The 17,033-nt window shown below is 40.3% G+C and overlaps 2 protein-coding genes across 2 annotated transcripts; both read right to left on the reverse strand.

Annotated features, from left to right (window-relative positions):
- Positions 1–133: 133 nt before the first annotated feature.
- LOC144708545 (Calcium-binding EF-hand family protein) lies at positions 134–3,446 on the reverse strand. The gene is made up of 5 exons (XM_078581915.1): positions 3,297–3,446; positions 2,333–2,544; positions 2,053–2,252; positions 1,578–1,752; positions 134–536 (listed from the first exon to the last, which is right to left on the reverse strand). Exons 2-5 carry the CDS (start codon positions 2,529–2,531, stop codon positions 415–417), a joined length of 696 nt encoding a protein of 231 aa, XP_078438041.1. The 5' UTR covers positions 2,532–2,544; positions 3,297–3,446; the 3' UTR covers positions 134–414.
- A 2,036-nt stretch (positions 3,447–5,482) lies between these two features.
- On the reverse strand, positions 5,483–8,920 carry LOC144708543 (Phosphoglycerate mutase family protein). The gene is made up of 5 exons (XM_078581914.1): positions 8,641–8,920; positions 8,458–8,557; positions 7,582–7,761; positions 7,389–7,506; positions 5,483–5,696 (listed from the first exon to the last, which is right to left on the reverse strand). The coding sequence occupies exons 1-5, from the start codon at positions 8,861–8,863 to the stop codon at positions 5,619–5,621; spliced, it is 699 nt and encodes a 232-aa protein (XP_078438040.1). The 5' UTR covers positions 8,864–8,920; the 3' UTR covers positions 5,483–5,618.
- Between the last annotated feature and the right edge of the window lie 8,113 nt (positions 8,921–17,033).

The following is a 17,033-nucleotide window of genomic DNA, read 5'->3' on the forward strand; positions in this document are numbered from 1 at the left end:
GTGCACCAGAATAAAACGAATGAATTACAGAGAAGAAAAGTGTTTGAAATCTGTGTTAAAATTTTCCAGAATAGAAGTTTTTTCGGTCCAATCAATATTTTTTACATGTGTGCACCAGAATAAAACGAATGAATTACAGAGAAGAAAAGTGTTTGAAATCTGTGCTAAAATTTTCCAGAATACAAGTTTTTTCGGTCCAATCAAATTTTGTTACACTTGTGCACTTTCATTTCCTTGATTTTGGGATATTGGGAGAGGGGGATGACCAGTTGGGCCTTATTGGGCTCAGAAAACAGATTCAGGTAAAAGCCAAGTACCTCCGGGGGATCATCAAATTTCAGCAACAACTGGGGCATTGACCACTGACAGACAGAGTTGACTTTCTTGTTTTAGAGGCGAATGGGGACATATGCTTCATTCCTTGTCCTTCTTGTCACGTTCGATGCCTTCGATGCTTTCGAGGCCGACCCAGTGGGTGAAAGCAAAGACAAATTCTTTGAAGCTGACCTTGCCGTTTCGGTCACAGTCCATCTCCTCTGCGCCCCGATTGCAACAACAAAATATTAATTTCATATTAAAAATTGGGTATCAGAGTATGCCTAATGGAAAGAAGCTGTAGATTTATTGAGAGAGAAAGGGATAGACAGTAGCATATAGAGATATTGTTAGCGTTAGAGTGAAAGAGGAAGAAATAAAGATAGTCATATTACATAGAGAGTTGCATTTTGCAAGAAAGAGAGAGAGAGAGGGGGATAAAGAGGAAGTTAGGGAGAGAGAGAGAAAAGGGTAGAGAGGGGAATTGTGAGAGAAGTGAAGCATCGAAAGTGAGAGAGAGGTGCATATTGAAACGAATTTTCATAGAGAGTAGTGGAAAGCAGGACATCGAGAGAGATTTCTAGAGAGAGAGAGTGGCATATTGAGAAAGACTGTAGAGTGAGAGAACGGGGCAAGCCGCGATTTAGAAAGAGTGTTGGGTGAGAGAACAAGGGATAGACAGCTGCAATTGATGGCGAGTGGTAAAGAGAAGGGGAGATTTGCAAAATAAAAGGAAATGGTAGAGAGATTGATAGAGGGAGATTCAATAGAGAGAGGCAGAGATATGGATAAAAAGATGCATATTCTGAGAGATTGATAGAGAGATAGCGATTGGCTCATTGAGAGATAATTGATAGAGGGAGAAAAACAAAGAGAGAGAGATGACAACTTGCACACTGAAAAGAGAAAGAGAGACAGGTAGAAGGCAACATAGTGAGAGAGATTGATGTAGAGAAAGATTTTAGAAAGAGATATAGAAATTTGGATGTTGAAAAGGCAGAGGTCGGTAGAGAAAGATCTGTGTGTGCGTCCTATACAGAGGTCGATAGAGAGACAGATCATATTAAGAGAGATAAAGAGAGAGAGAGATAAATAATTGCATATTAAGAGAGATTGATGAAGGGAGATAGAGAGAGAGAGGGATGAAGAATTTCTTATCAAAAGGGATTGATAGACGGAGATTTTATTTTTTGAAATATTGATGAGGGAGATAAAGAATTTCTTGGAGAGAGAAAGGTGTAGGGAGAGAGGAGTAGGATTACCGAATCTTTTCAGTGCCAAGGCACGTGAGGAGGGTCCAGTGGACTTTGTGTCACTCATGGCCTCGATCATTTCGTTCTTACTAACAGAACCATCCTTGTTCTTGTCTAAGAACACAAATGCATCTACCAAAGCCTCGAATGCGACTTCAAGTTCTGCAAGACCCATCACGGATTTCTACCCACCATGTCATGGAAAATTCCATAAACGACATTAAAATTTCGTTCCATAAAATACACCCATCTCTTTAAAAATAAATAAGATAATTATTCATGAAAAATAAATAAATGAGTCCTACTAGATCGTCTAAATATTAAATAAAGTAGGCATTATTAAAACTGAATTAAAAACTCACAGAAAACGGGCCTTCCACTAATAAAAGATAAAGAAGTAAATGAACCAGTAATAGGAACATTTATCCAGGCATAAAAATTTGATCAAAAGAAATTTCGCAGGATTTTTTTCAACAAAGGATACAGTTTGAGAGGGTGTGGGTTTCTGAAGAAGATAAACTAGGCAGAGGAGAACGATGAACTCGTTGAACTTCATCCCCATGCCCTCCATGATTTCACAAGAAACAAATAAATCTTCTATCTCCTCCTCTGTCATCGCAATTCCCAAGTGTTGTAAACAGCGTTTCAGTTCTTCAGGGTCAATTGAACCATTGGAGTCTTGATCTGCATCAGAATCAAAATACGAATTCAAAAAGTCGTGGGAAAGTTATGCTAAATAGTTTCATGAAAAGCATATAACTTACCGAATTGTTTAAAGACTGACTTGCAATTTCTTATGCTTCGGTCGATTGTGTAAAACTTGAGGATTATGTTGTCGAACGACTTCAATGTAGTCCCTGCTTGGGCTCTCTTCTTCATCGCTTCTGCCATCTTCACCTCAAGCTTTGAAGACGTTCTACAAATCCTTGACGACTCCCCTTTTTTCCCAATAACGCTGCCCATGTCGACTCTCTAGCTGTTCAAAAACACAAGTTAATCCAAATTTTCAATGACAAGAAAGTGAACAAGGGGGATTAGCTCGATGAATATTGGATCAGCGAGTTAGCAAGAGAACGATTATTATAAGAGCAAGATTCAATTTCAGTTCCTTAAATGAATATCAAAATAATTCAAAATCAAATATTGCTTCATATCTTCTAATTGTCTTAGTCCATCGTTATAATGTCTCACTATTCTCTGCACTTTCACATCAATAATGAATATCTAGATTCCAGAAATCAAAGTCCGATGAAATCTCAATATTTCCAATATCTATTATGTTTTACACAATCCAATAAATATTCAATATAATATTAAGAAAATATTCCAAATTCGGCCAAAATGCCCAGACGAACTTCGTTAGCTTTCATTGGATTTTCAAAAGCAAGAAAATTAAATAGGCGGAAAAGATAATGAATATTGGACCGTAAGATTAAGAGCAGACGATCTGTGTCAAGCTTAATTGGATACAGAATGATGCTCACTGTATCTTGATTTGACTAAAATCTTGTGACGATAAAATGCAGACAGACAACGGATTCCAAAGAAAGGGACAAGAACAACGACGAGGATTCTCCCCTCCTCTTTCCAAATCATTGCAAAATGGAATGATAGGTCAAAGAACAAATAGAACGATTGCTTCTTTGGCCTTTAGTGGCAGTAGCGAGCTCTCGACAGGAATTCTTCGCGAAAAAACATTTTAAAACGGAAGATAATTGAGAGAATTACCTCGCGATTGACGACGATCGCTGGAAATATTACGGGATTGATATTGCTCTCGGCGATGATGAAGAAGGATGGAGTTCCCCCTTCAAGAAATCAGCTGAAGACTTTAGTAGACAGTGCGACGAGTCGTTGCAATTCGCTGAAGACTTAGCAAACATGTCTGCTTATTTATATATAGTCTCTCTCTTCCTCTATCTCCTACAGATTCTCTCTCTCTCTCTTTCTCCAACAGATTATCTCTCTCTCTCTCCCTCCAACATCCTCTCTCTCTCTCTCTCCCTCCAACATCCTCTCTCTCTCTCTCCCTCCAACATCCTCTCTCTCTCCCTCCAACATCCTCTCTCTCTCTCCAACAGATTATCTCTCTCTCTCCAACAGCCTCTCTCTCTCCCTCCAACATCCTCTCTCTCTCTCTCCAACAGCCTCTCTCTCTCTCTCCCTCCAACATCCTCTCTCTCTCCAACAGATTATCTCTCCCTCCAACAGCCTCTCTCTCGCTCTCCCTCCAACATCCTCACTCTCTCTCCAACATCCCCTCTCTCTCTCCAACAGCCTCTCTATCTCTCTCTCCAACAGCCTCTTTATCTCTTTCTCCAACAGCCTCTCAATCTCTCTCTCCATCTCTCCAACAGTCTCTCTCTCTCCAACATCCCCTCTCTCTCTCCAACAGCCTCTCTATCTCTCTCTCCAACAGCCTCTTTATCTCTTTCTCCAACAGCCTCTCAATCTCTCTCTCCATCTCTCCAACAGTATCTCTCTCTCCAACATCCCCTCTCTCTCTCCAACAGCCTCTCTATCTCTCTCTCCAACAGCCTCTTTATCTCTTTCTCCAACAGCCTCTCAATCTCTCTCTCCAACAGCCTCTTTATCTCTTTCTCCAACAGCCTCTCAATCTCTCTCTCCATCTCTCCAACAGCCTCTCTCTCTCTTACTCTATCTCTCTCTCCAACAGTCTCTCTCTCTCTAACATCCTATATCTCTCTCTCCAACTGATTCTCTCTCTCCAACATCCTCTCTCTCCAACGTCCTCTATCTCTCTCTTCAACAGCCCCGCTATCTCTCTCTATCTCTCCAACAGCCTCTCTGTCTTTAACGTCCTCTATCTCTCTCTCCAACAGCCTCTCAATCTCTCTCTCCATCTCTCCAACAGCCTCTCTCTCTCTCTTACTCTATCTCTCTTTCCAACAGCCTCTCTATCTCAAACATCCTCTATATCTCTCTCTCCAACTGATTCTTTCTATCCAACAGATTCTCTCTCCAACAGATTCTCTCTCCAACATCCTCTCTCTCTCTCTCTAACGTCCACTATCTCTCTCTCTCCAACAGCCTCGCAATCTCTCTCTCCATCTCTCCAACAGCCTCTCTGTCTTTAACATCCTCTATCTCTCTCTCTAACAGCCTCTCTCTCTCTCCAACAGTCTCTCTCCATCTCTCCAACAGCCTCTCTCTCTCTCCAACAGTCTCTCTCCATCTCTCCAACAGCCTCTCTCTCTCTCCAACAGTCTCTCTCCTTCTCCAACAGCCTCTCTCTCTTACTCTATCTCTCTCTCCAACAGTCTCTCTCCTTCTCCAACAGCCTCTCTCTCTCTCTCTCCAACAGTCTCTCTCCTTCAACAGCCTCTCTCTCTCTCTCCAACAGTCTCTCTCCTTCAACAGCCTCTCTCTCCAACAGTCTCTCTCCTTCTCCAACAGCCTCTCTCTCTCTCCAACAGCCTCTCACTCTCTCTCTCCAACAGTCTCTCTCCTTCTCCAACAGCCTCTCTCTCTCTTACTCTATCTCTCTTACTCTATCTCTCTCTCCAACAGCCTCTCTCTCTCTTACTCTATCTCTCTCCAACAGCCTCTCTCTCTCTTACTCTATCTCTCTCCAACAGCCTCTCTCTCTCTTACTCTCTCTCTCTCCAACAGCCTCTCTCTCTCTTACTCTATCTCTCTCCAACAGCCTCTCTCTCTCCAACTGTCTCTCTCCTTCTCCAACAGCCTCTCTCTCTCTCCGACAGTTTCTCTCTCTCCAACAGCCTCTCTCTTTATCTTTCTCTCTCTCCAACAGTTTCTTAATCAGCAACCTGCTTCTTTATTATACATTTTCTCTCTCTGTACGGGCCGCTTCTTTTTTACATTTTCCCATCTGAGGCCCAATAAGGTCCATTTATACCATCCACTAATTGGGCATTATAAGAGAATAAAAATGATGCAAAATGGAAAAAAAGTAATTAGAGAAAAAAAGAATAATGCATCCCAATTAAAGTTAAAAAGGATTGGACAAAAGAAACATGTACAATCTTCTGACTGTTGACCATTCCCCGTTGACCGTTGACTGTCAGCTCAGCATTGACCCTCACGCGGCTCGGGTTTGACTATTCCCGAGAGTTTCCAGCCCCCAAAGCCGGCCGTCGCAAATGCCTAAATATTACATCAGATAATTAATTAAGTATATAAATTAGGATAAAATATAGAGAGATCTTACGGTTTGTTGAGGAGGGTAGACTTTTTACATAATAATAAATACAAATGCGCACGCGGATAAAAATATATTCAGATAAGATAATGTACAAGTTTAAGAGTCTTCACCGGAACACGAAAGTTTTTTTAAATTATGTAAACTATTTTTATTTCCCAAAAAAGAAATTGCTCTTGGAAAACAACTAAATAAACATACGTATAAGATATGTACAAATTTTAGAGTCTTAAACGGAAACGAAAAATTAAAAAAAAAATCATGTAAACTATTTTTGTTTCCCAGGAAAAAAATTACTTTTGAAACACAATTAAATAAATAAATATAAGATACTGTACAAATTTAAGAGAGTCCTAAACGGAGAAACTCGAAAATTAGAAAGAAGCATGATAATTAATTTATTATTTCCAAAAAATAAATTTATCATTGAAAAACGATCTGCAAACGGCATTCATATTGCTTTTCATTATATTAATGCTACGACTAACCTACGTTCTTGTGGGTTTTATTTATTATCATTTCTGGGCAAATCACCTTGACATGGTTTTTTATCTGTTTCGTCCAGGATGATTTTTCTAAAAAAACAAATCATGATAATTATCATAATTGTTTTCGTTTAGGAAGGTTTTTTGCTTCTTCTTGATCAAAATATATCATGATAATTAAAAAAAACACATTCCCTAAAACGAAAACAAATAAAAAACCATGTCAACATGTTTAATCTTACACAATCGATGTCCAAACAGTGGGTACAGGAAGCGAAGACAAATATCCCAATTCGATTCGTGATGAATGAAGCTACTTGTTTTATCGGGAATAATTCGCTAAAAAAGTAAATTATTCTGTAAATATTCTACTATGTGGGAGCTTTTGAAGCGGTTAAGAAAACTACAAACAATCATACTTTATCCAGAGATTTATAAGAAAAAAGTTGATGAACAGTAATATTTGTTACTTTGAGAACCAATCATACTAATCTTAGAAACTCGTTTTTCTCAAGAATTATCAGACAAACCACGGAAGATTTTCAACCCATGCTGCTTCAACAATAGCATATGAAGATCAAGAAAATTCTAAAAACAACTGAGAAATAATTCTCCCAGAGAATTATAATCAAGATATGAAGAAATTAAAAGCATGAAATATTTTCAACTAAAACCTCTTCAAAACTAGCAAATCAATGTGATTAACTTTAAAAACCTACTCGAAGTTCTGGAAAAACATTAGCATATGAAGATCAAGAAAAATCTAAAAAAAATTTTGAAATAGTTCTTCCAGAGAATTATGATCAAGATATAAAGAAATTAAAATCATGAAATATTTTCAACTAAAACTCCTTCAAAACTAGCAAATCAATGTGATTAACTTTAAAAACCTACTGGAAGTTCTAGAAAAAAATTTAAAAAAACTAAGAAATGATTTTTCCAGAGATTCATGATCCCCATATGAGGAAATTTGTCGAAGGTAAAATGCATGAAAAATAATCAGCCAAAAGCATTGAATATTGTCAACTCGTCTACTTCAAAATTGGCAAATCAATGGCACCGACTCTCAACCCATTTGAAATTCTAGGAACATCTAAGAACAAATTTAAAGTGAATTTAAGAAACCTTTGTCAATTTAAGAAACAAGCATACCTCTTTCCATGATTGCCCAGAGGCCTGGAGCAACGCTGCATTGCATGTTTTCAGCTCAATCGACGCCCCGGAAAGCATAGATGCTGCCTCTTCCCAGCCTTTATTGTGGCCCATGCACCTGTTCATCATTTCATCATCGATTGATCCCCAAAAAGCTCTGTGTTTTTTTGCAAGAAAGGCAGCATGATCATACATTACGGTGAGAATTTCATCCCCGGAATGCTCACAAACGGCCTCCTGGAGGTGCTCTGCTGTCTGCCCGTCCATGGCCGCCACGGAGTAGAAGCTCGGAATGAACCGCACTTTTGCTTCCCGAAAACTCGGCCAGTGTTCTTGCATCAGCAGCAAAGTCTCCTTAGTTCTCACAGAATCGCTGAAGAAAGATCAGAGAAAGCCCCCAATTCAAACGTATGGTTTTTAATTTTTCCAAGTATTTCCTTTCTTTCCAGTTATTAAAATCAAAGACTCTTTGCAACATCCCATTAACTATACCTGAAAATAATTTTTTATAAAATTTAGAATCAAGCTTTATCAAATCCCCATTAATTGCCTGAATGGAGAAGATGACTGATTTTTATATCCAAATTGTTTGCAGACTTGGTGTTTAAGTTGAATAGCTTTTCTTTTTTCCGTGTTACTCTGATGCAGGCTCGGAATTTCCAATTGTTTCACTCTATAACTAGAAAATCTCAATTTTAAAACCATTCCATTGACGAAACTGTTAGAATTTTAGCGCTTACGAATGTGTTAAAAGCTATGCTGAAAGAAATCAGGATGTTGATCTCCAAACAGAAAATTTGGAACTACAAATCCTTTAACTCTGATACAGACTCGTAATTTTCAATTATTTCATTCTATTTTAAAACCACTCCAATGACGAAACTGTTAAAAAAATTGAGCGCTTAAAGCTATAGCTGATAGAAATCAGGATTTTGATCTCCAACAGACAATTTGGAACTAAAAATCAGCTAACTTTCAGTTAATACGCTCATGTCGGAGAATGAAAAACAAAAAAAAACTTATTCGATATTTTCAAGATTAAAGAGAGAACAGACAGCAAGCCGTAAACCTGGACAAGATGAGCTCCGGAATCCAACCCATCTGATGAAGCTTGCGAGAGACGGCAATCGCATCATCCCTCCCGGCTTTGCTAAGCGGGCGGTCATGGTCTGGCCATCAATCCAGGCCACACAAACTTGAAATTTCCGAAAATTCAATGAAACCAAAGAAAATTACAGACACATCCACGCACCCCTGAGCGATCGATCGGACCAGGAACTCTTCCCGTGGCGAAGAAGAATCAATCGGCGGGGGATAACGATCTTGGCGGATTGTTCTTCGGAAATCTCCGAATCGACGGGGCTGGCGACGGACAGGGATCGAGCTGGGGGTACTCCGCGGGCTCCTCTGGACGAACAACAAGGCGGAGAGAGGATTGGAGAAGCTGTAGCCCGATAACTGATGATTCCACTCATGCTCGTCTCTCTCGTTCAAAGTTGTAGATTTTCTGAAGTCTGAGAAAAGAATGTCGAATAAACAGAAGAAATAAGAAGATTTCTTTTGAATGACGACATATGTTATTGGGTTTTGTTAGTGGGCCGGGCCAAAGATAATACTCAGAAAGAACAGCCCGGACGTCGTTCAATGGGTACCGAGACGATGCTCTGATACCAAGATGATGCCGGACGTCATCAGTGACCTAGTCCGACGGGTAAATCCCTAAGGGAAATGTAACTACGTGAGTCCGTCCGGGATGTGACGGGACGGATGATGAACGGTGACAGACGGGGGCATGACAAGCATTTTGTCACATCTGCGTCCCGTCATACATCCCAGGTTTTTGAAAAAATCCATCGCAGTCCCGTCACGCGTCATCCGGTCACCGTCTCCTCACCGGACGGCATCACCGTCACAGGTGACGAAAATTCAAAGCTCAGTTCTCTCTCTCTCTCTTAAGGATATAATTTTTAAGGTTTTTTTTGGTGATTTTCAATGTTTTTACAAATCCGTCACCGACGTCATCCGTGACGTCCATCCCGTCACATCACCCGTCCGAGGACCTCCATCACCGTCAGGTCACCGTCACGGATATTTCGTCCAATGAATATAGAAAGAACAGCCCAATGAATATATAATCTTTAGGGTCATGTAATATTTACCTTGTTTCATAAGTTTCAACACCTCAAAAAATAGTGTATTTTTTGTTTGATGGCTTCATCTTTTGCAATCCCTGTGGATATGATCATAGGAATTGGTGGATCTCACACATTGTGCTGGTGTAGTGAGAAATAAGAGCCTAGTAAATATATATTTGTGACTGACTGAATATAAATATTATTTATTCATTTAGGGTGATATAAGATTTACCTATTCCATCAGTTTCAACACCTTAAAAATGTAGTGTAATTTTTTATGGCTTAATCTGTTGTAATCCATGTTTGTATAATCATAAGAATTGGTGGATCTCACATATTCTGATGATTCCACTCATGATCATCTCTATTGTTCAATGTTGTAGATTTTCTGGAGCCACCGATGGAGAAAAGAATGTCGAATAAATAGTAGAAGTAAGAAGATTTCTTTTGAATGACGACACATGTGATTGGGTTTTGTTAGTGGGCTGGGCCAAAGACAAGACTCCGAAAGAACAGCCCAATGTGTATTGGTGAGAATAGGGATCGGGGTTTGGATCAAATTGAATCAATCAAATCCTGTTCGAATGTTTCAAATGATCAACTGAATATTCGATCCGAACAGATCAAATATTTTGATCGCACGAAAATTTAGATCGAGTTCGAATTAATTATTTGATTGATTTAGTTTGTTCATTTGTGTTTGATCAAAGAATTGTTCAAACAGTTCAAACAACATCGTAAAATTTGGAAATAAAATAAAAATGTAGAAATTGAGCTTATTTTTTGGAAGAAGAAGGTATGAGGGAAACTCTTAATTTCAGAAAATTATATATATAGAGGAACATAAAATATGTTGAAAGACAAAGGCATGTTTAAATAAGATGTGCAATGAGCCTGTTGATCTTTGATAACATTCATGTTTAAAATATTGATTTGTTTTAAGTGCAATGTATCCAAATGCAGGAAGGGAAATCAATTTTCCTATGTGGAAAAGGGCAGAAAATGGAGAGAATCTTGCATAGTGAGAGAGATCAATCAAAGGAAATAGATAGAGAGAGGAATGCCAATGTGTCTTGGAAATTATCATTAATGGCCGACTAAAATCCCAAGAATGTGGAACAGCTGGGATTCCAAAGGGCAGGAGGAAAGGCTGGATACGATTGTAGAAAAATTGGGATGATAATTCATGATGTTCATCCCTGCTTTACTGATTCTTCTAACATCGAATGATGTCGAGCCAAACACATAATGATGTAATAAACTTATTTTTATGTTATTCATGAATAATCATTCTTGGTATACTAATCCTTCCTACGTTTGATGATGTCGTGTCAAACTTTGAAGGAAATATTAAACCTCTTCGTCCATTTCTTCTTCACATTTGAATATCATTGTGATTTTACCGACTAATCAATTCACAATAGTTGTATATAACACAGAATGCATAATGCATAATGCAGATCCAACATTGCAAAAGAGGGAAATGATTGATTCAACGTACCTATCACGCATCAATCAATAACATGGCTCAGAACACAAATGTAGAACACCTCCACAGATTAATCCCAATGCAGAAATGAAATCCTGAAAATAGAACTCCACGAACTCTGTGAAGAGCACTTGAAAATTGAAACTCTAGTTCCTGACTCGCCAGGTCAGTGAGAAGAGCAAACAAGAATGTCTTCATTTTTTGTTTTCTTTTTTTCAAAAGTTGGATCTGATGGAAATATATGTGGCCGGCAAGCCAATCACACATTCCTCATCTCGTTCCATATTCATTAATAGAACATATTCATTATAGTGCACGTGTGATGCGTATAATGAAGTCCATGAATACATGATCGGACTTAGTGAATTATGATGAGATTGTAATGCGGAGATCACTAGTCTTTAAGCATGCGTTCTAAACATTCCTATTTGAAGGATACTGATAAGCCAAAAATAGGGGTAAAAACTATGCAATTTTTAGCCCTTGTCGTTGTGGATTTTGGCTTATGCAATAAAATTTATAAGAACTCCACTTAAGATGTATAGTGATAAGTAATGCAGTGTCGCCCAAGGAAGCTAGTAAGGAATTCGATTTGGTGATTGTATTGGTCGTTTCACTTTGATTAAACTGAATTTGATCTTCAATGAGGATCAAGTCACCCTAATTAGATGAGAATTTAGAAAGGGGGGTAGAAGAGTTGAGATGAATTGAAGAAATATGGAGCTCTAAATTGGCTTCTTTGATCCTAATAAAAGGATCCAAGAGGTCAATTAGAGAGGTTAAAAGGGAATTTTTAATTTGAGTTTGGTTTGTTTTTGCAACTTTGATAATTCAAAACTGAACTGGGGGTAATTTAATCTCCTAAGAATTAAAACTAATTTTTTTAGAGTTTTTCTTCGGAATGCAATTGAATGATTAGTTGAATCCCTCAAATTCTCCTCTCAATCCTAATCAGGGCTTGTACATGTCGCTCAAGCCAAGCGATTTAGAATTTCAGATCAAAACCAAGAAGAAGAAACAAGAAATTGAACTAATCTCATTCAAAATGCACAAATCCAAATACAATCAAGGAAAAAGTACAAGATAACTTGATCCAGGGTGGGACTCCTCTCTGTCTTGCAGCTGTGATAGAGAACCATCAAGAATAAGCTCCCCCTCTCGAAATTTAGCTTTTATACTTAGGTTATATGGTAAAAATCACCATTTTACCCCCCGTTTAGTACTTAATATTTATCTATTAATGTAGGTTGGATCTGAATGATCCAACCGTACAGATAGAAAGAGGGGATCAAGACAAAAAAATCCATAAAAAATCATCTCAATCAGACTTTAGGATCAAAAGTTATTAATAAATTAATTTTAAACCAATTTAATCCATTGGATTTAAAATTGATTTATTTATTAATTTCGTTTTTAAACACGCAATGACGAGTCGCTCTCTCATTGGCTGGCGCATTTTGAATCCTCCTTTTTGCAGAAAAGTCCTTAAAAAGCATGGAATTGCTTTTGGACGCCGCCCAGAAGTAATTGCGTATATGCCCCTGGTGCACTCTCTCTCCTCCGATCTCTCCTAAAAACATTAAAAATATATATTAAAAATTGCAATAAAACCCTGTAAAATTTTAAATTGGATCTTTACGCCTGTAGTGGCGACCGAGAGCTTCTTTCAGGCTCTTTTTGCAACGAAAGTTCGCAAAAAGACCCTTGAAAGTTCGAAAAGAATAAAATACTTTTTTTTCTATTATAAATATACTTTTTTTCCTTGAAATAAATACATTTCCTCTTCAAATAAATCTCAGAAAAATCCTAAAAAATTCGTACAAAATTCTAGAAAATTCACTTATTCATTCCCATGCTGATAAATGTCAAAATAAAATATTAAATATGCCATTTTCATTCAAAAATAATTATTTCGAGCTTCAATAAATCCTTTAAAATTCATAGAATTAACATAAAATTATGGAAAAATCAGAAATCACTTGAAAACACTATTTTCATGTAAATATATGATAACAACCCCATTTTAAGCTCTTTAAATGAATAAAATTATACTAAAAACATGAAATAAAGACAAAAATTAGGGTGTTATCAGATACACGAGAAGGACATCGAAGTATCCAGATAGAATAGCACTATCTAGCCTCACTCATATGATGAGTATGGCCGGTCCCGTACCCATTAGTATGGCGACACTAAGGATAGATAGTGGGTGCTCTTTAGTGGAAAGAATTCACTGAATTGATCCGTACGAATCCCTGAATGGTATTATACCGAACTGTCAATCAGGTTGATTCGCGTCACGATTGTGTAAGTGGTCCTTAGACCTGAGACACCAAAGACGTCTTGTGGACGGACGGTTGTACTTTGGCTATGGCCAATGAGTCTCTAATCATGGGATTCTAAACGGTCTTAGTTCGGGGTGCATCAAGAAGTACACGAAGGCGATTGAGTGGTCAAGATGGGATCGTCCACCCTCGGTATAAGAGGTGAAAGCTCAAGGAAGATGATGCAACGAAGTCCTTGGCCAAGGTAGTGAAATATCAGAGAAGAGTTCTCCGATGATTTCTAAATGCATCAGTACTAACTCGGATGACCGATTAGGGTTTGACAGTTGACCATACTGATGGCGCACGCCATCAACTATCGTCATCGGCGTCAACCGCACCGCGCGCGCCCTCAACGTCAACACCCGCCATCGTTCCGTTCGTACTGCTTTCTCTCGCGTGTTTTAGTTCGTGTCATTTTCGTTGTGTTTCGTCGTGTTTTCATCCGTAGTTTTTGACCATCAAGGGGGTGAACCTCTGCCTACCCCTTGACCTCGTCCCCATTTTCCCCCCTATTTCCCTCTACTTTCCCCTTTTATTTTTGACCTTAGTGTGTAAGGGGAGCCCATTTACAAGGGCCCCCCAAGACAGACCCATTTGGCCCACTTGGGGCCCATCTGTCCCCCCTTATAAGGGAAAGAGTGGGCGCTCTAAGGGTTTAGACCCATTTTCTTTCAGTAAGGCATTTTATCGAACAGGTTGTGGGTCTCAATTCCTCGTTTGAGAAGAATAGAAAGAAGAGGAAGAAGAGGGAAGAAGAAGGAGAAGGAAGAGGAAGGGAAGGGAAGAAGGGAAAGAGGAAGAGGAAGGGGAAGGAGGGCCGCCACCGCCGTCGTCGTGTGCCGCCCGCCCTCACGCAGCCGCCACTCGCGTCGCTGCTCCGACACCGCCATCGTCGAGCGCGCGCGCGCCGCTGTTGATCGCGCGCGCCGTCGCCGTCTGCGCGCACGCGACACCCGCGCGCCTACCGCTGCGAGCGCGCCACCCGCACGCACGCGCGCCCGCCGACGCGTCGATTGCGCGCCACCGCCGCACCGCCGCCGCGCCGCCTGCGCCGCCGCCGTGCCGCCTGCCACCGCCCGCTCACGCCCTCGCCAGGCCGTCGCCCCGTGCTGCACCCGCCGTGATCGCCGACGTCCGACCGCGGCAACACCGCTGCCGTGCTCGCGCCGTTGTCCCACCGCGCCACTCGCCAACGACCACGCCGCCCTACACCGCTCCGCGCCATCCGCGCGTCACCGCCACTCCGTTAGTTAGGCGCTTCGACGCCTAGACCTCGACGACCGATCTTTACCAGCTGCTCCAGCACCGTCGCTGCCCGTCGAGCCACCGTGATCTCTCCGGCACCCGTCATCCAACCCGCTCCGACAGCGGCCGTCGTCAAATTCCTGTACTTCGAGCCCGTCGTCGAGGTACGCCGTACTCTCTGACGCTCGTTTATTTATTCCTTGTAGTATCTTTTCGTTTCGACTCCACCACGCTCGGGCTAGGTAGGTGAGTGTGGTGAAACGAGAGAAGATTACGATTTGAGTGTTTTACCGGTGCGGACGAGTCCGTCCGTCAAGTGCGAGCCCTACGGACTGAGTTCGTTCGGCCGTAGACACCTCCGTCTCTCCGACGAGGTTCGAGAGGCCCCGTCGCCGTCACCCGGCGAATCTCGTCCAAGCTTGGAGCTCGGCGCCTCCCTCGAGTCGGAGCCTGCACGTACAACACGTAGGGCATTCTACATCCACGTAGTTACATACCCATCAGGGTATCGTCGGACGACACATCGCCGCTCCCGATACACATCCTTTATCGTCGCCGAGCCATCATACTCGGTGACAACGGGACGACGTCCTGTGCGTATGTCCTGCATCACATACCCTAAGTCGTCCAAGGAGCGTCGAGTGGATGAGGGATTATGCAAACACAGTAACCGATGATGAACAGGTTCCATGAGTGAGTTGATACACACTCCTTTGTATCTTCTAGGACACAAGGTGTAGCTTGGCACCCCACGTGTCGGAGTCTCGACCTATCGATTGGGTTAAATCGATCCGACATTAATTAATCTATATGATGATATAGTTAATTAATTTGGAAGGCCAATAAAGGTTATTGGGCCACTGGAGTCGTTAACTAGACTGATACATGGGCCTAGAGGGTCTTTTGGACGTTGGAAGATATACTTAAGTTTTGGGGGTTTTATGAAAAATACCCACTTAGTATAAATAGGGGAAGGCCTTGAACGAAATTCACCCAGGCCAGAATTGTTCAGGGGCCTTTCCCCTTCTTCTCCACTCTCCCCACACCCCTTCTCCATCCCTGATGTGATCGGGACAACGTAACGACACCGACGGAGAAAGAACGGGGCTCATCAGTGAGAAGGAGGAGATCCGATGCGCTAAGGATCGCGTGGATACGTCTAGAGGTTGCACACTTGAGCAGCTCGACTCGTCTCGCACCGGGATTGAAGAAATCACGAATGACATTCGTGAAAAAGGTACTTCGTTTTAATGGTTTCCTTGATGCCGTTCGATTCGCAAAAGACTTCCGCTGCGCATCATTTTTTATTTGTTCATCCATCTCAAGGCCTTTAGAACCCAACAGGATCCAATCTGATCCGAACTCAATGTTTGAATCAAATCGAATCTGATTTTTTTATCCAAACATTGGGCTAGCTTGAATAATTTGATCTGAACCCGATGTGAAGATCAGGTGTGAATCGAATTTTAGCCGGTTCTGATCAAGGTTTGGATTCATCATTCAAATACCCGATCCGATCGAACATTCAAATGATTAATTCAAATCCCGAATCCCATCGTGAGACCATAGCTTTATATAACGCACACAAATAAACTTACTTTTTGTGGAATGGGCTGAGTGAATTGCATGTGTCCTTCTTCATTACATAGGCTTAGTAAATAAATTAACCTTTTTATGTAAAATGGAATAGGCATGAGTAAAATTCTTGGTTTGTATCAAAGGAACGACTGAATAAAGTTTGTTTAACATTTTTTTTTGAAACTAACATTTGTGGAGCATAACAAAAGTCTTAGGGTAGTGCAATTTGTGCAATAGAGGCCAGAACAATTGCAGTGCACACCGCACAGCAGACTATGTGGTTAGGAAACATCATTGTTGATAAGCTTTAGAATGATGTGATCATACGTTAACTTAATCATGTTGTTAGCGATAAGGCTTGTACAATAAAATTTATAATTCCCTTCCCAAAATCTAGCAATTATAGGATGAGAAAGGGGTTGATCTGCACGAAGGCAACCAGGTATAAACTTGTGAATAAATTTTTCAAGAAAAAGGAGAGTTAATAATTACTTAATTCTTCATCTTTAATAATTTTCATAATATTAGGAGAGTTTATCAGTTTCTATTGACTAGTTATAAAGTTTCAGCAATGATATTTGAGATCGAACCGAACTCAACTTCCAGACCACAACTCTATCAGAATGAATCATAATATATATATATATATATATATATATATATATATGTGTGTGTGTGTGTGTGTGTGTGTGTGTGTATGTGTGTGTGTATTTAATTAGATATGTATAAATATACTCTAAGAGATGATCAGCAATTCCATTTCAACATCTAAATCGGTGAATATTTTTATGAGATCTTAATAAGAGATAATCTAGATAGAGTATTGGATTATTAAACAATACAATGTTCTTTCTACAGAGAGAAAGTAAAG

The sequence above is a fragment of the Wolffia australiana genome, chromosome 10 (genome assembly GCF_029677425.1).
Source record: "Wolffia australiana isolate 7733 chromosome 10, ASM2967742v1".
NCBI lineage: Eukaryota > Viridiplantae > Streptophyta > Magnoliopsida > Alismatales > Araceae > Wolffia > Wolffia australiana.